This window comes from Bombina bombina, chromosome 4 (assembly GCF_027579735.1).
Source record: "Bombina bombina isolate aBomBom1 chromosome 4, aBomBom1.pri, whole genome shotgun sequence".
Lineage (NCBI taxonomy): Eukaryota > Metazoa > Chordata > Amphibia > Anura > Bombinatoridae > Bombina > Bombina bombina.
The window spans coordinates 792521450-792541572 of NC_069502.1; the positions used below are offsets into that span (position 1 = coordinate 792521450).

The 20123-nt window shown below is 43.0% G+C and overlaps 1 protein-coding gene across 1 annotated transcript in view; it reads right to left on the minus strand.

The window, feature by feature from the left end:
* The window catches only part of LOC128657863 (gastrula zinc finger protein XlCGF26.1-like), a 58728-nt gene extending 45488 nt beyond the window's left edge, over positions 1–13240 (minus strand). Inside the window, exon 1 of the mRNA XM_053712292.1 lies at positions 13072–13240. Within this exon, the coding sequence (XP_053568267.1) occupies positions 13072–13240 (169 nt within the window). The remainder of the gene's footprint in view (positions 1–13071) is intronic.
* Between the last annotated feature and the right edge of the window lie 6883 nt (positions 13241–20123).

The window sequence follows — 20123 nt, forward strand, 5'->3', positions numbered from 1 at the left end:
ATATTGCCTATCACATTATTATTTAACAACACTTATCTCTTTGAAAATTTTATACTCACTTTATTTTTGTTGTCTGCACACAACACTTTTTTCACTAAACATTTTGTCACACCACACTAATTAGGCTTTACCTACACACTATTGGCTAATACCAGTATTTAATCTGACAACAGGTGAACACCTGTAGATCTCTGATGAAGCGCATGTGAGCATGCGGGACACGCGTCAGATCCAACCCTGCACACTGTGACTGTGTCTTCCACTTGTCTGCTTATTAAACTACCCACTTTGGAAAAGAGTTTGCAGCTTCCTGTGAGTGCCAGTGGCACCCAGGGCTGAGCATGTTGCAGGGTCATGGGATGTGTACCCGGTCCGGTATGAGAGTGCAGTTCCCTTCCGTGTTTTGTATATGTCTAGGGTGGTTACATATTCCTGTGCACCCTTCCCTTGTTTTCAGTTTGTTTGGATTTGAAAGCTTGCATTGTGTGGCTGTTTTAGGGTCTCAGGTATTGGAGAGGACCTTGACGTGGTACCTGAGCTTGTCCCATTTGGCCAGATGCGGTGACTAACCTTTCCATTTTTGCTTTTAAATCTTAGCTGAGAGCTTGTAAGTGAGTGCTGGGTTTTCTCTGTGTGTTGTATTAATTTGTTTTGTAATTTTCCCTATGGTTCTTGCACCCAGACCTGTCTGGGGTTAACTGCTTGTGGCTCTGGGGACAGCACAGCTTCCTGTGAGTGCCAGTGGCACCCAGGGCTGAGCATGTTGCAGGGTCATGGGATGTGTACCCGGTCCGGTATGAGAGTGCAGTTCCCTTCCGTGTTTTGTATATGTCTAGGGTGGTTACATATTCCTGTGCACCCTTCCCTTGTTTTCAGTTTGTTTGGATTTGAAAGCTTGCATTGTGTGGCTGTTTTAGGGTCTCAGGTATTGGAGAGGACCTTGACGTGGTACCTGAGCTTGTCCCATTTGGCCAGATGCGGTGACTAACCTTTCCATTTTTGCTTTTAAATCTTAGCTGAGAGCTTGTAAGTGAGTGCTGGGTTTTCTCTGTGTGTTGTATTAATTTGTTTTGTAATTTTCCCTATGGTTCTTGCACCCAGACCTGTCTGGGGTTAACTGCTTGTGGCTCTGGGGACAGCACAGCTTCCTGTGAGTGCCAGTGGCACCCAGGGCTGAGCATGTTGCAGGGTCATGGGATGTGTACCCGGTCCGGTATGAGAGTGCAGTTCCCTTCCGTGTTTTGTATATGTCTAGGGTGGTTACATATTCCTGTGCACCCTTCCCTTGTTTTCAGTTTGTTTGGATTTGAAAGCTTGCATTGTGTGGCTGTTTTAGGGTCTCAGGTATTGGAGAGGACCTTGACGTGGTACCTGAGCTTGTCCCATTTGGCCAGATGCGGCGACTAACCTTTCCATTTTTGCTTTTAAATCTTAGCTGAGAGCTTGTAAGTGAGTGCTGGGTTTTCTCTGTGTGTTGTATATATATATATATATAGTGAAGATTGGAGTAGCCGTGTTAGTCCAGTAGATAGATGCTCAAAAAACAAAGTATTGCAGTATGCAGTGATACATTTTTTATTGGACTAACATAATATTTAAAAGACAAGCTTTCGGGAGTTTTCCTCTCTTCCTCAGGTCTGAAGCAATACTGATCATTCTGATATAGATACACATCAAATACAACAAATGGAAGGGAGGAAGGGGGGTGAGAGGGGGGGGTCATAAAAGCAGAGAATGTGTCTGAAGGAGAAAATAGCTGAGAATAGCCAGAAAGAATAAATAAACAGAGGAGAGTAAATAGGTCAGATGAGAGGAAAAACAAAAAGGAAAAAGAAACCAATATAGGACAATAAGATGAGAGATTATAGAAAGTTATGGTAGTGTGTTAGAAAGCCAGAGTCTACATTAAGTCATTCATTTCTGGTATTGAAATGTGTGATCATTTTCATCTCAAACGTCTTTCGTTCATGAGAGTCTTTGAAATTCCCTTTAAGAATTTTAATCCTGAGGTTAAGGATGGAGTGACCAGTCTGGGTGAAGTGATGACCAACAGGGGTACAATATTCATTTTCCTTGTGGTTTTTGATCGAGTGTCTGTGTAGATTCATTCTGAGATGCAGCTTTAGGCCAGTTTCTCCAATGTAGCAACCTCTGTCACACGCTGTACACTGTATCATGTACACCACATTAGCAGATGAGCACAAATAGGATCCATTAATATTGTATGACGCGTTGTTGTGTCTGGCTGTGTTGTTGTCACATATATGTTGACACAGTTTGCAGAGTGATTTGTTGCATCGTGCAGTGCCATTCTGTGTGCGCTTCTGTTCTGTGGTTAATTTGCTGCGGACCAATCTCTGTCTCAGGTTAGGCGGTTGTTTGAATGCTAGTATGGGGGGTTCAGGAAATATTTTTTTGAGTGTGGGGTCCTCTGAAATTAGTGGTTGTAGCTCTTTAATAATTTTGCGCACTCCTTCTAGAGTAGGGTTGTAAGTGACTACTAGAGGGGTTCTTGTTTTGTTTTCCTTTTCTTTGTATTGTAGGAGTCTTTCCCGTGGTGTTTTTAGGGCAGATTTGATTTTTTTAGATATTGTTCTTTCCTTGTAGCCCTTTTGCCTAAATGACTCTGACAGTGTACTCAGGTGTTTATCTCTGTCTTTTGTGTCAGAGCAAATGCGGTGATATCTGATAGCTTGGCTGTAGATGATACCTTGTTTGGTGTGATTGGGATGGAAGCTGGAATTGTGGAGGTAGCTGTACCTGTCTGTGGGTTTTCTGTATATAGATGAATGAAGGATGCCATTGGTGACAGTTATTGTGCAGTCCAAGAAGTTCACACTATGATTTGAAAAGTCCATTTTAAGGTTTATTGACGGGTGAAATGAATTAAATGATTTGTGGAAATCTAAGAGGCTTTCTTCTCCTTCTGTCCATATTATGAAAATATCATCGATGTAACGATAATATGTATATGGTTTGTGGGGCTGAGTACATAAGAATCTGTATTCTAGGTACGCCATGAAAAGATTGGCGTATTGTGGTGACATTTTTGTGCCCATCGCTGTCCCTGTCATTTGTAGGTAGTAATTGTTGTTAAAACTGAAATAGTTGTGTGTGAGTATGAATTCTATAAGCTGGGCAATAGTTACACTATCATATTTGTGTGTTGTTTGGTGGGATGAGAGAAATTTACTGCAGGCCTCAATACCATCCTTATGCGGGATGTTGCTGCATAAGGATTCCACATCCACAGTAACTAGTATAGTGTTTCTAGGTAGTTCATTTATCTGGTTAAGTTTATTAAGGAAGTCTGTAGTGTCCTGTATAAAGCTATCAGTCTTAATAACAAGAGGCTTAAGAATGTTTTCTATTAGGCCAGATATTTGTTCAGTAAGTGTTCCCATACCTGTTATAATGGGGTGTCCTGGGTTTCCTGGCTTGTGGATTTTGAGTAGCATGTAGAAAGTACCCATCTGAGGATTGGAAGGTACCAGATTTTCTAATTCTTGCTGTATGTGTTTAGGAAATGTTTTGATAAGTTTTGTGAGTTTAGCTGAATATTCCTTGGTGGGGTCCGTGTCCAGTTTTTTGTAGTAGTTTACATCAGACAACTGTCTGTAACCTTCTGTAGACAGAGGTAACCTTCTGTGACAGAGGTTGCTACATTGGAGAAACTGGCCTAAAGCTGCATCTCAGAATGAATCTACACAGACACTCGATCAAAAACCACAAGGAAAATGAATATTGTACCCCTGTTGGTCATCACTTCACCCAGACTGGTCACTCCATCCTTAACCTCAGGATTAAAATTCTTAAAGGGAATTTCAAAGACTCTCATGAACGAAAGACGTTTGAGATGAAAATGATCACACATTTCAATACCAGAAATGAAGGACTTAATGTAGACTCTGGCTTTCTCACACACTACCATAACTTTCTATAATCTCTCATCTTATTGTCCTATATTGGTTTCTTTTTCCTTTTTGTTTTTCCTCTCATCTGACCTATTTACTCTCCTCTGTTTATTTATTCTTTCTGGCTATTCTCAGCTATTTTCTCCTTCAGACACATTCTCTGCTTTTATGACCCCCCCCTCTCACCCCCCTTCCTCCCTTCCATTTGTTGTATTTGATGTGTATCTATATCAGAATGATCAGTATTGCTTCAGACCTGAGGAAGAGAGGAAAACTCCCGAAAGCTTGTCTTTTAAATATTATGTTAGTCCAATAAAAAAGGTATCACTGCATACTGCAATACTTTGTTTTTTGAGCATCTATATATATATATATATATATATATATATATATATATATATATATATATATATATATATATATATATATATATATATATATATATATATATATATATATATATAAAAATATATATACAGGTCCCGCACTCTCCGCTGTGAATACACAAACTTCTTTATCTGAACTATGACGTGTCAGGTCGTTAACCCTTTCCTCAGACATCAGCAGTGAAAAAGTTTCAAGCAGACTATAGACTACACATAATAACACATACACAAACTCGCACATAGGCACACACACACACTCACTCTCTCTCACACACACTCATTCACTCTCTCTCTCACACACACACACACACACACACACTCACTCTCACTGTGGGGCCATTAAAAAAGGGAAATAAGTATGCCATGCTGTAGAGCTATTTGTGAAGCAAGTTGTTGCATGAAACACATACGTAGTTAAATTCCTGCTATACAATGTGTCACAGTCCTGTAAGACAACAAAGGGGTTAAGTGATGGATGTTGCAGCCATTAAAAAAATGTAACACTGGTTTTGACAACAAACTAATATCCACCAGAACCCACTTATCGGCAATTGTCCTATTCCGAAGCTCAAGGTGAATCCTTTTCTCCTTTTCCATCACTGTGTTCACTCAAATTCAGGTTCTTTGTTTGGTGGCTCTTGCATTGTACACACCAGATATCTATAGCAGTCTCCCAGGGCATAATAACAACCCTACCCCCAAAATTTAAAGTGCTATCAGCCGTTTCCTGTCACTTATTTTAAATAAGGAACCCATATGTCCACACACACACCCATACAACAAAAACACACACAGGTACCCATAGACATCCACACTGAAAAGCAATACACAAACAGGCACCCCTAGATATTCACATGCACAATCAGGGATATAGACATCTACATACACACAGAGGCAGAAACTGATATTCACATGCACACAAGCATTCAAACTGTGTAAGGGGACCCTACCACCATTAACACCATTAATGCCAGCTTAAAGGGACATGAAACCCAACATTTTTCTTTCATGGTTCTAATAGAGCATGCAATTTTAAACAAATTTCCAATTTATTTCTATTATCAAATTTGCTTTATTCTCGTTGGTTCCCTTGATTAGCAATACACTACTGAGCTAGCTGGACACATCTAACCACCCAATGACAAGAGACAAATGTTTATACCTAACAATCACTAGCTACATCCCAGTAGTATAGGATATGTACATAAATATTCTTTTTCAACAAAGGATACCAAGAGATCAAAATAAAATTAAAAATAGAAGTGAATTAAAAGTGCCTTAAAATTTATCTGCAGGACATAAGACTACCTTCTAAAGAAGAAAAGATGCAATGTTAGTTAGTTGGTCATTAGTGAGGAGGGGGGTGAGGCTGGGAGCATACTTGTCCACCCAAGCACACATAAAGGTCACTATGCAAGATAAGTAATAAACCTAACAAATCCCAGCTGCCTATACCCTTACCATAATTCATTTTCTCTCTGGCCTCCTGTCTGAAAATCATGCAGCATGTTGCCTCAGATGACAGCACCACGTGTAAGAGAAAACAAGGTACGAGAAGGTATTCAGTGATTCCGTCACGCTTTTTACAGCAACAGTGTTGCTGCTAGAGGAGGCACTGTAGAAAAATACTGTAGTTTAGAGGGAATGGTGGATGTGGGTGGACTCAGAAGAGAAGTGCAGGGACCATCTTGTAAACGTGGACATTTGCATGTCTGGAGTTGTGTAAAGCTGTAAACCCTGCAAACAGTTTGTAACCCGGACTGTCCAGGTCAATCCCAGACAGGAAAGCAACCCTAAGCATGTTACGTACAAATATATATTACACAGAGGCTTCCTTTGCCTCATAACACAGAGTCCCCTCCCGAGTCCCCAGTACCTAATATAAAGATATATAACATTATATAGAGGATCCCTCTGTCACACACACCTCTCCCTATACCTTATATACAGATATATAATAACATTTTAGAGAAATTCCCTCTACCTCTCACTCACACAGCCTCTCTTCCCAGCACCTTATATACCAATATATAATATGAAAGGATCCATGTTTCTCTCTTACACACATAGCCCTCTCTCCTATATCTTGTATAAAATGTATAATATTATAGAAACGTTTTCTCTGCTCAAACACACACAACCCTTTCCCAGTGCCTTATACAAAGACATAACACAATAGAGAGGTGCAATCTGTTACACAAACAGAGCACCTTATACACATCCATATAACAATAAAGAGAGGTACCGTCTGTCACACACACAGCCCCCGATACACAGACATATAACACTACAGAGAAGTGCCATCTTACTTTAGTTTACATAAATACATCATAAGAAATGCAAAAAAAAAAAAAAAAAGTTAGATTTTTGTATAATTTTTATAACATACACATTATATTGCAGAGAGGTTCCCTTTGTCTCTCTCACACACACAACACCTCCCCAGTACCTTATGTACGGATATATAATATTATAGAAAGGCTCCCTCTGTCTCACACACACACACAGCCCCTCCCCAGTACCTTATGTATGGATATATATTATAGAAAGGCTCCCTCTGTCTCACACACACACACAGCCCCTCCCCAGTACCTTATGTACGGATATATAATATTATAGAAAGGCTCCCTCTGTCTCACACACACACACACAGCCCCTCCCCAGTACCTTATGTACAGATCCTATATTATAAAAGGCCAAGTATGTGTGTCCGATGCAGTCATGTGCAGTAGAGACTGCGTGAGACAAACATACCTGGTTGTTAAGCCGTGGACCTCTCTCTCCCACTATTACGCTAAAAGTAGCGAGATTGTGCTATTTCTGCACGCCCCACTCTGTCTCCCTCTCTGCTTCAGGTAGCGGTGGTGCCGATCGTTGGTGGTGTGGGAGGGTAATGGCAGGGAGGCGGACCATCGCTGGAGGGGACCGCTGCGCTGCAGGAAAAAAAAATGTTGAGAGCGGCAGGGAGGGGGAAGGAGGGATGAGGGAAAGGGGATCAGAGGGTAGGGAAAGGTTCTTGGAGGGAGAGATGGGCTTTAAAGGGATACTAAACCCAATTTTTTTAAATGATTCAGATAGAGCATGCAATTTTAAGCAACTTTCTAATTTAATCCTACTATCATTTTTTCTTCGTTCTCTTGCTATCTTTATTTAAAAAACAGGAATTTAAAGCTTAGGAGCCAGCACATTTTAGGTTCAGAACACTGGATAGCACTTGCTTATTGGTGGCTACATTTAGCAAACCAATAAGCAAGCATAACCCAGGTTCTTAACCAAAAATGGGACGGCTCTTAAGCTTTACATTCCTGCTGTTTTTTTTAAATAAAGAGAACGAAGAAATATTGATAGCAGGAGTAAATTAGAAAGTTGCTTAAAATTGCATACTCTGTCTGAATCATGAAAGAAAATATTTGGGTTTAGTATCCCTTTAAGACTAGTATATAATATTATAGAAAGGCTCCCTCTATCTCACACACACAGCCCCTCCCAGTACCTTATATACAGATTTATAATATTAAAGGGACATTATACACTAGATTTTTCTTTGCATAAATGTTTTGTAGATGATCCATTTATATAGCCCAAACAGTTTTTTTTTTTTAAATGAATAGTTTTGTTTATTTTTAAATAACATTGCTCTGATTTTGTAGACTCCTAAACAAGCCCCAAAGTTTTAGGTGAATACTGATGTATACCTACTCCAGCTTGCTCCTGTTTGTGTAAAGAGTCTTTTCATATGCAAAGGAAGGGGGAGGGTCTGTTATTTCCCACTTGCAGTGGGTGTTCCAGCGACCATTTTAATAGATATAAACTGGAAGCTTCCAAGTAAGTTTTTAAACGGTTTTATACTGGATTTTTAGATCAGTATCTGTGCATCTTATTCTTTATAGTAGTGTCTATTACATGCAATTAAATGAAAAATAGTGTATACTGTCCCTTTAAACTAAGGCTCCCACTGTCTCACACACATAACCCCTCCCCAGTACCTAATGTACAGATATATAATAGGTAAAGTGGGGGTTCAGATGATGGCTACCAACAATGTTGCAGTGTTTGTGTCTCTAGGAGACAAAAAAAAAAACAAAGACAAAAAGGGAACCATATTTTGGGGTGTAAAGTCCCTGTTTTCCCCATAGACTTTACACAGCCAGCCTGCTCTGTTCACCTACATGATACATTGTATCAAACCCTCAGCCTACAGGTTTTTATACATTTGTAACTGTTTACTGTACACAGTCACTTAAAACAGCCCTGTCAGTAACATCTGTACAAACTGCTGAGGAAATAATGTTCACATAGCCTTAAAGGGCAGGATAGCACCTGGTCACAAAGTCTTAAAGGGACAGACAAAAAAAACACACAGCCTTGAAAGGGTCAACTAGCACCACATGCAAATAGCCTTAAAGGGACAGATCGCAGTAATGTTCATGCAGCGCAACCTTAAAGGGCAGCTCGACACCTGCGCACACAGCCTTAAAGGGACAGATCACCGTAATGTGCACACAGCGCAACCTTAAAGGGCAGCTCGACACCTGCGCACAGAGCCTTAAAGGGACAGATCACCGTAATGTGGATTCAGCACAACCTTAAAGGGCAGCTCGGCACCTGCTCACAGTCTTAAAGGGGCAGGCACACACAAGCTTTTAGTGAGTTTACACGCACAGTTTCAAAGGGAGCGATAGTATGCATCCCCATGAGATGCACGCAGCCTTAAAGGGACACTCTGTCTTAACGGGACAGTGGCACGTGCATGCACACAAACACACAGAGCACTCTCAGCCTTTAAAAGGACAACTTGCACCACACGCATACAGCCTAAAGGGGACAGATCACCGTAATGTTCACGTAGCGCGTTAAACGCACACAGTTTTAAAGGGAGCGATAGTATGCATCCAAACGCAAAGCACACCGCCTTAAAAGGACGCTCTGTCTTAAAGGGGCAGGGGCACGTGCACAGCCTTTTAAAGACTGTGCATGGTGTGAGATGTTCCTTTTAAGGCTGTGTGCATTGCGTGCGGATGTATACTGTTATCGCTCCATTTAAGACTGTGTGCGTGTGGTGTGACTTAACCCACTGAAGGTTGTGTGTGCCTGCCCCTTTAAGACTGTGTGAGCAGGCGGTGAGCTGCCCTTTAAGGCTGCACTAGGTGTGCATGGTGTGAGCTGTTCCTTTAACACTGTGTGGTTATGGTGCAAGTTGTCCTTTTAAAGGCTGTGCACATGCACATGCCCCTTTAAGACAGAGCATCCCTTTAAGGCGGTGTGCATTTAACCACTAATGGTTGTGTGTGCCAGTACCTTAAAGAATGTGTACGCAGGTGCCGAGCTGTCCTTTAAGGTTGTGCGCGTAAACATTACGGTGATCTGTCTCCTTTAGGCTGTATGCGTGTGGTGCAAGTTGTCCTTTTAAAGGCTGAGAGTTCCCTGTGTGTTTGTGTGCGTGCACATGCCACTGTCCCATTAAGACAGAGCGTCCCTTTAAGGCTGCGTGCATCACATGGTGATGCATACTATCGCTCCCTTTAAAACTGTGCGTGTAAACTCACTAAAAGGTTGTGTGTGCCTGCCCCTTTAAGACTGTGAGCAGGTGCCGAGCTGCCCTTTAAGGTTGCGCTGCGTGCACATTACGATGATCTGTCACTTTAAGGCTCTGTGCACAGGTGTCGAGCGGCCCTTTAAGGTTGCGCTGTGTCCACATTACGGTGATCTGTCCCTTTAAGGCTCTGTGCACAGGTGCCAAGCTGCCCTTTAAGGTTGCGCTGGGTGCACATTACGGTGATCTGTCCCTTTAAGGCTCTGTGCGCAGGTGTCGAGCTGCCCTTTAAGGTTGCGCTGCGTCCACATTACGGTGATTTGTCCCTTTAAGGCTCTGTGCGCAGGTGTCGAGCTGCCCTTTAAAGTTGCGCTGCGTCCACATTAAGGTGATCTGTCCCTTTAAGGCTCTGTGCGCAGGTGTCGAGCTGCCCTTTAAGGTTGCGCTGCGCCCACATTACAGTGATCTGTCCCTTTAAGGCTCTGTGCGCAGGTGTTGAGCTGCCCTTTAAGGTTGCGCTGTGTGCACATTACGGTGATCTGTCCCTTTAAGGCTCTGTGTGCAGGTGTTGAGCTGCCCTTTAAGATTGCGCTGTGTGCACATTACGGTGATCTGTTCCTTTAAGGCTGTGTGCGCAGGTGTCAAGCTGCCCTTTAAGATTGTGCTGCGTCCACATGGTGATGCATACTATCGCTCCCTTTAAAACTGTGCGTGTAAACTCACTAAAAGGTTGTGTGTGCCTGCCCCTTTAAGACTGTGAGCAGGTGCCGAGCTGCCCTTTAAGGTTGCGCTGCGTGCACATTACGATGATCTGTCACTTTAAGGCTCTGTGCACAGGTGTCGAGCGGCCCTTTAAGGTTGCGCTGTGTCCACATTACGGTGATCTGTCCCTTTAAGGCTCTGTGCACAGGTGCCAAGCTGCCCTTTAAGGTTGCGCTGGGTGCACATTACGGTGATCTGTCCCTTTAAGGCTCTGTGCGCAGGTGTCGAGCTGCCCTTTAAGGTTGCGCTGCGTCCACATTACGGTGATTTGTCCCTTTAAGGCTCTGTGCGCAGGTGTCGAGCTGCCCTTTAAGGTTGCGCTGCGTCCACATTACGGTGATCTGTCCCTTTAAGGCTCTGTGCGCAGGTGTTGAGCTGCCCTTTAAGGTTGCGCTGCATCCACATTACGGTGATCTGTCCCTTTAAGGCTCTGTGCACAGGTGCCGAGCTGCCCTTTAAGGTTGCGCTGGGTGCACATTAGGGTGATCTGTCCCTTTAAGGCTCTGTGCGCAGGTGTCGAGCTGCCCTTTAAGGTTGCGCTGCGTCCACATTACGGTGATTTGTCCCTTTAAGGCTCTGTGCGCAGGTGTTGAGCTGCCCTTTAAGGTTGCGCTGCATCCACATTACGGTGATCTGTCCCTTTAAGGCTCTGTGCGCAGGTGTCGAGCTGCCCTTTAAGGTTGCGCTGTGTCCACATTATGGTGATCTGTCCCTTTAAGGCTCTGTGCGCAGGTGTCGAGCTGCCCTTTAAAGTTGCGCTGCGTCCACATTACGGTTATCTGTCCCTTTAAGGCTCTGTGCGCAGGTGTCAAGCTGCCCTTTAAAGTTGCGCTGCGTCCACATTACGGTTATCTGTCCCTTTAAGGCTCTGTGCGCAGGTGTCGAGCTGCCCTTTAAAGTTGCGCTGCGTCCACATTACGGTTATCTGTCCCTTTAAGGCTCTGTGCGCAGGTGTCGAGCTGCCCTTTAAGGTTGCGCTGCGTCCACATTACAGTTATCTGTCCCTTTAAGGCTCTGTGCGCAGGTGTTGAGCTGCCCTTTAAGGTTGCGCTGTATGTACATTACAGTGATCTGTCCCTTTAAGGCTCTGTGCGCAGGTGTCGAGCTGCCCTTTAAAGTTGCGCTGCGTCCACATTAAGGTGATCTGTCCCTTTAAGGCTCTGTGCGCAGGTGTCGAGCTGCCCTTTAAGGTTGCGCTGCGCCCACATTACAGTGATCTGTCCCTTTAAGGCTCTGTGCGCAGGTGTTGAGCTGCCCTTTAAGGTTGCGCTGTGTGCACATTACGGTGATCTGTCCCTTTAAGGCTCTGTGTGCAGGTGTTGAGCTGCCCTTTAAGATTGCGCTGTGTGCACATTACGGTGATCTGTTCCTTTAAGGCTGTGTGCGCAGGTGTCAAGCTGCCCTTTAAGATTGTGCTGCGTCCACATTAAGGTGATCTGTCCCTTTAAGGCTCTGTGCGCAGATGTCGAGCTGCCCTTTAAGGTTGCGCTGCGTGCACATTATGGTGATCTGCCCCTTTAAGGCTCTGTGTGCAGGTGTTGAGCTGCCCTTTAAGATTGCGCTGTGTGCACATTACGGTGATCTGTCCCTTTAAGGCTGTGTGCGCAGGTGTCAAGCTGCCCTTTAAGATTGTGCTGCGTCCACATTAAGGTGATCTGTCCCTTTAAGGCTCTGTGCGCAGGTGTCGAACTGCCCTTTAAGGTTGCGCTGCATGAACATTACTGCTCTCTATCCCTTTAAGACTGTGTGCGTGTGGTGCTAGTTGACCCTTTCAAGGCTGTGTGGTTTTTTGTCTGTCCCTTTAAGACTTTGTGACCAGGTGCTATCCTGCCCTTTAAGGCTGTGTGAACATTATTTCCTCAGCAGTTTGTACAGTTGTTACTGAGAGGGCTGCTTTAAGTGTCTGTGTACAGTAAACAGTTACAAATGTATAAAAACCTGTAGGCTGAGGGTTTGATACAATGTATCATGTAGGTGAACAGAGCAGGCTGGTTGTGTAAAGTCTATGGGGAAAACAGGGACTTTACACCCCAAAATATGGCTCCCCTTTTTGTTCCTGGAGACACAAACATTGCAGCATTGTTGGCAGCCATTATCTGAACCCCCACGCCAATTTTTGTAGGAAAATAAGATATGGCTGAGAAAATAATTTAGAACGCTAAACTAAGATTTTACCATATAATACTATAGAAAGGCTCCCTCTGTCTCAAGACTCACACACAGACCCTCCCTAGAAATGATCCTCTGTATCATTCACATATAGCCCCCTCCACAGCAGCTTATTCACAGACATATAACACAGAGCGGAACACACATATAAAAACATTGAGCTAAATACATTACACAAGTGACACAGATACACACAGTTAGTTACACATATTACACACAACACAGATACACACAGTCTGTGCTGGGCATCATGTACTTACCACACTATATACACACGGGTAAGTAGGTGCTGAGTCAATATCTTTACCTCCTTTCCTTATGATTCCTGATAGTGTAAGTGTAATAGCTAGTTCCTTTCCAGAACAAGGACCACTGACGACACATGACTGCTGCGACCACACAGTAACTAGAACTACAGGAAGTAGCTGGGTGGGTAAATGTAATGCAGCTTCCTGTAGCTGTTTGTATTGTAACATTAGATCGCTGTAGTCATGTAGTTACTGTATACAGAACAAGCTGATGTCTCAACACCCAATACAGTGGTTTCATTTAAGTAACTTTATAATTGTTGATGTGTCTGTGTATAAAGCACTGGGGAGATGTGTGGGTCACAACCAACGTTTCTTTATTAGTAAATATCTCAGTAAGATAGTGCAGACTGTGCAGATGATTGTGTGTGTGTGTATTTGTATGTCAGAGGAAACCATATATCTGTATTAGAGAGGGGCTGTACATGTGTTAGGGGGAACCTCTCTATAATAATAATAATATATATAAGGTACTGGGGTGGGGAAGGGCTCTGTGTGTGTGTGGCGGGGGAACCTCTGTCATATTATATATCTAAGGTACAGGGGAGGGGGTTGTGTGTCAGAGGGGACCTCTATAATATGTAGTATACAATGTACTGGGGAGAAGTGTGTGTGTCAGAGGGAACCTCTATAATATTATGTATCAAAATACAAGGTACTGGGGAAAGTTGTGTGTGTCAGATGGAACCTCTCTACAATATTAATTATCTGTATATAAGGTACTGGGGGAACCTATATCATTTTATATATCTGTATATAATGTACTGAGGATTGTGCTGTGTGTGAAAGACAGAGGGGACATCTATAATATTGTATATCTGTATATAAGTTACTGGGGAGAGGGCTCTGTGTGTATGACAAAGGGAAGCTCTCTATAATATATATCTGTATATAATATCTGGGGAGAGGGCTGTGTATGTGAGACAGAGTGAACCTCTATAATATATATATATATATATATATATATATATATATATATATATATATATATATATATATATATACTGGTAAAGGGGCTGTATGTGTAAGGCAAATGGAATGTTTCTATAATACCATATATCTGTATATAATGTACTGGGGAATGGGCTGTGTTTGTGTGAGGTAGAGGGAACCTCTCTATAATATTATATATCTGTATATAAGGTACTGGTGAGCTGGGATGTATGTGTGGCAGAGAACAGCCTTTATTATCAGGTGTGTATGTTTATGAATGTATACATGTATATGAAGTGTATTTGTGAGTTTATGTACATATTTGTGGGGTATACCTGTATACATATGTATTTCAGGGGTAATGTGTGTGTTTATATATGTGCTTAGGTATGTATGTGTATGGACATTATATCCCTTATGTGTAATTTCTGTCATGTATGTGCTACTGTTACAGGTCTCAGTGTTACACAATATCACTGACCATGAACAAGATGAAGAAGAAGCTGCCTGAGCAGATCCTAAATCACCTCCTGGAGATTCTCTACCTGCTGACGGGAGAGGTGAGAAAACACCATAACAACACAACGCTAACCTCCTGAGACAGTTATTTCCCAGCAGCCTTTTGTTATTGGTCCCATCATACACAGACCAGCAATAGGCAACTGAAGTGATGTCAGGCTTAGGCAAATAAAGAATAAACTTTATGTTTCCCCAAAAAAACTAATGTTATCAACAGTCAAAACGACATTAACTTTATTTTGTTATTATTTTTTTACTGCCCCTAAAGAGAATGCAATGTATCTTGCACTAGTTGTTGGAATGACTGAATTTGTCATATAGTCTTTTATAATGTTTCTCCTTTACTGACAAACAGATGTGTATTGTACTGCTGGATCCTGAAAATTACCCTGCAACATGTTACACAAATATTGCTTGATATGTGTAGGAGCATAGTTATAATTTCTCTAATTGGCCACAGCAAAGGAGATGTGTAATAAGCTAACAAAATAACCATCTAAATTCTTATAAAAATGTATTGTGTTCGTAGAGCTTTTGCAATGCATCACTTTGGTTTTCTCCATAATGTGTTTCCGATGACTTGTTATACCAACTGCAAGGTATAAAATGTATGGTAAGGGGGGCGGAGCCTGCAGCGCATCTAGCAGGACGTGCAGAGACTAAGCTCTGTTTACAAAAGGAAGATTTTGGCCGTTTTAGCTAGTTAAACATAGCGAAATTGCCCACAAACCACCTGGGGCAGCTAGTGATACCATTTGAAGTTGCCCTATGCCGGAATTTGCAACTTTATTGGAGCTCAAAATTAGGCCGCCTGAGAGAACCGGACCGTTTCCCAGGAAAGGCCGCGGCTGCGGCCTACATCGGCACTCGGTACTGGGCCCCAAGGAGCTAAAGTTCACCTGCTAACACTAAGCCCTCTGGCAGGCCATCCAGAACAAAGGCAGCCCTAGGAGTGGTGAAAATACTGGCTGAAATCCCATCTATGACAGCCTGACAGACACGGTAATCCCTGCAGCATCCCACGTGGCGGTGTGTAAGTAGAAAGTTACCAGCCTTTGGCTTAAGGGACACATAGCCTGTGATTACTGGGTCCAGTTAATTAAAGAATTTACTATCCTCTCCTGAGCTGCTGGGTATAGACACAAGCTCACATGGACTGTTACACAACGGTTTCACATTTTAAAGGAGTTCAGTAGAAGCTATCACCCCACACCTTCACTGATTTCTTGTCATTTGATCTGCTCTCTCTATGTGTGAGTGCTTACCCAAAACCTTGTAAGCTGAAGATTATACCCCATACACATTATTTGGATTGGTATTTACCGTTTTTCTTTCTGGCGATGATACAGGGAGCTATGTGACAAAACTGGGATTGGTATTTACCGTGTATTGTACACAGCTTTAATTCATGCTACTTATATGGAAACATCACTATACAGAATATATGCTTCTCTTTCTGATCGATGGTGACATTTAACTGTATCCGGAGTGCATATAACTAACAACTGATAACTTTTTTTTTGGGCCTGCCAAGTGGGCGTATTCTTTACTAAGTATTTATCACACTCAGAAAGCCTCTATACCTGCTATATATACAGGGCTAGAAGGCCCAAATGGACAAAACCATGTAAACACCCAGGTGGTCTGGGGGAAATGGAAGAGGGGTTCCTACCCCTCTTTATTTTTGCTATGTTCTAAACTTCCATATTTGACTACTACTCCTTTCCTGGGACATTGGTCACTCATAGTTGTGCCTGCTTTATACAGTCAGAGCGGGATTGGGCCGCAATTACCTTCCTATCATGCCACTGGGCTCTAGACGTAAGACTGTGAACCAAGCTGAATACAAAAAATCCATGTCTGACCATTTTAAACCTAAATCCCAGCTAGACAGACAGTTGAACACGGAGACCTCTAATATCCCTCCATCTATGGACAGTGATTCACTTGACCAGTATTCTCAGACAACGGGAGAACTCCCATCCACTATGGCGTCTGAAATTGTCAATACAATTACACAAAAAATCACTAACCTACAAGACTCTCTCACTAAAACTTTCAAAAGTTCCATAGCTGACTTAAGAAAAGACATTGGTATAATCAGCGAGAGGGTTGAAGCCTTAGAGCAAAAACAGGAAGATCTGGCGGTTGAGCAGGCTCATCTTTCCAACCATTCTCATGTAGTAGTGGATATGCTTGACACGGTGGAAGCAAAGATGGCAGACATCGAAGACCGCTCCCGCCGCAACAATCTCAGATTCCGAGGGATCCCTGAGGAAATCCCGGTTGCTGATTTGGAGTCTTTCCTAGCAGAGTTTTGTGACCTCCTCAAGCCACCACAGCTACCTAATGAAAACCTGCTGGACAGAGCCCACAGACTACCCAGAGGTCGAAATACTTCATCTGAAAACCCCAGAGATGTGATTGCCCGTTTCCATTTTTTCACATATAAAGAACAGATTGCCAAAGCGATGTTTTCCAACCCTACTCTACCAGAAAAGTTTCAGGGCATTCAAGTTTTTCCAGATCTCTCACAGTTTACCATCCAGAAGAGAGCCACATACAGGGAAATCACCAAAATCCTTCGACAGCACGGAATTAAATACAGGTGGGGATACCCAACGAAGCTTCTTATTCACAAGGACAGCCGCCTCTATGCAGCTAACACTCCAGATAGGGCCCGGCATTATCTTAAAGAATGGGAACTGCTACATACACCCGGGCCCAGGGGTCGTTCTTCACCTTCAGTGGAGAATCCTTCTACAACCTCAGTAGCTGCTCCATTGGAAATGCAGTCCACTTTAATTAGGCCTGCTTCTGCATGGCAGCCTCTACCACAGAGACTGTCCACCCATAAGACACTGTCTTCTGCATCCAGTTTGCCTTCGGACACTACCTCACCCTCTTCGGCTGGTTTACCCCGGCCTGAGTCTCCTGCTCCAGATTCTGAGTGACTGATTAACCCAGGACGATAAGTATTTTTGTTTGAAAAAGGGGGGATTGTGTTTATTGCTATTGTGTGGTCCCATGTTTTTTCCTTTAACAGGCTGGCTTGCTAAACCATAGACTGGTTCTCTCTGGACAAAATAATTCCCTTTTGATCTTTTCCTTTAAAATCCTGTCCAGCCTCATACCAACCCTATAACTTTATTGACTCTATATGATGCAAGGTCCAGCGGGTTGTGTAATAGAGGTGAAGGAGTAAATGACAGACAGGTCATAGGAACGAGGTGAAAATGAAAGAGTACAGAAAATGAGGGGCATATATATATCACTCTATGAGATGGGGGTTCTCTATACCCCGTTTTCATAGTTAAGGTTCTAATTTAAAGTTGATGTGAACTTGTATAAGATTGTTGGTTGTTGTTTTTTTTTGTTTTTTTTCTCTCCCCTTCCCCCCATGCTATTGATGTTCAGGCCATTTGTTAATGTTTCTCCATTGAGTGCTGCTCATGCAGGATACACCAATGTTTAACTGTTAAATATTTCTAGTTTTAAGGTTTGGGCGAACTTGCAATAGTAATCAGTGGTGGTTTGAACAGTTCGGATGAGATGCCCTCGGGTTCTGCTCTGCACCAAGGCAATGGAAAGCCCGTTTGGGCTCTAGAGCGTCCCTCCCCACAGAAGAGGCGACACAGATTTTAGTCCTATTCAAGTCATGCGATGGTGCAGAGCAGAAGGAGATCACTGGTGAACATTCCCCACCCCCCCTTTTTTTTTTTTTTCTTCTCTGTATTATGTATTGGGGTTATAATGTATTTATTTGTAGTTGTCTGAACTCCTATCTATGTTTGATAACTGTATACTTTGCCTGTTCATTCTAATTTGCTTTATAGTATATGTTTACCCTGACCATATAGTCTAGATGCGAGTCCTCTTGCCCTCACCTACACTCCAACCAGCCCCGTTGAGCTACCTAGCCCAGTACGATGAGTTTTACAGGTCTCACTTGCCAAAATTATGGGACCAAGCTTACCTGTTTATATTTACACCCCCCCTTTTTTGTCCTTATATGCTAGCAATTCTCTACCTATTAATATGGTTATTGAGGAAGTTTTAAAGTTGATTCATGTTAAGTACCCCTACAGCCGCTGGTTATCACGGCTATTTTCTTAAAAACTTAAGAAACCTTTTCCACTGGGTTTCTGCCCCCCCCCCAAACTGTAGTTTACATTGTAAACACTTGAACACAGATTCTACTTTTCCCTGGTTCCCCTTTATTATACGATAGTGACCGGACTTGATTAAACACTTGGTGAGAGTCCTTGTGGCTAACCCTCACGTTGTAAAGAGGTCCAGCTTTCCGACAACACATCTCCCTCTGTTCCCCAGTCTCTTACCTTTATTTGCTTTCCAGTTTTCTGATCTATTCTATACCCCCTCCTCTCCCCCTCCCCTCCTCCTTTTTTTTTTTTCTCCCCCTCCCTCTCTCTTCCCTTTCCCGTGCTTTAAAAAGCAGGAGGGCGCACAATATGACGTTAACCTTCCTTACTCTGAATGTGAAGGGTCTGAATTCCCCGACTAAGCGCAGTCTGTTAAGAAATTTCCTCAAATCACGAAGCCCAGATGTTGTATACTTACAGGAGACCCATTGGTCGACCACACATATGCCTACACTTCGGTTCTCTGACTATTCTGAAATATTCCACTCTACCTACAAAGAAAAAGCGAGAGGTGTCTCTATTTTAATCAGCAAAAAGATGGCGTTTCATTTGGTTCATGTCGAAAGAGATGAGGAGGGTCACTTCCTCATCTTGATCGGGAAGCTTAATGACCAACTGTTCACTCTTGTTAATGTATATAGCCCTAACCAAAGGCAGGTGCCATTCTTGAAAAGGACTCTTCTCTTAGCTGAAAGACTGAAACAGGGTACCTTGGTCTTGGGAGGCGATTTTAATTTGGTTTGGGACCCTCTCCTGGATAAGAAAATCCCCTCTCATAAGCAGGTGGATTCTTATACCACTTCTATGGCCCCGAAGTTCCAACATTTGATCGCCCAACATTTGCTTTTTGATGTATGGCGGGCACATCATCCCGATGCAAAAGATTTTACTTATTTTTCTGCCTCCCATAGGTCTTATTCTAGACTCGATTATTTTTTTTGTGGATTCCTGGACATTGAATTCTGTTGACGGATCACGTATACACTATTGTACATGGTCAGACCATGATGCAGTCACATTCCGAGTGTTTGGCTCACAAGCTCATACAGATAGGCCTCCCTGGAGGTTCCCCCGGTTCTTTCAGAGAGACACTCCTTTCCTATTGGGACTTGAGGAAGAGATCACCAAATTTCTACAAGATAACCGTGAGGGACAAACATCCCACCAAATTTGATTTGCAGCCTTGAAAGCTTATCTGCGGGGCGTTTGTATTGCTAAGGTGGCAGAACTACGCCGCTTGCGGGGAGCTCCCTTGGGGAGGCTTCATTGCGACCTCCATGTGGCAGAGACTTAAAATAGACAAAATCCTTCTCAGGCTCTTTCTACGGAAGTACAGAGACTAAGAAGTATGATTAAAGAGCTGGGGGCGGAGCCGAGCCAAGGACCAGCATGGCCGCAACTGAATGTAGCTCCGAGTGAAGTTCCCCATAAGGGCC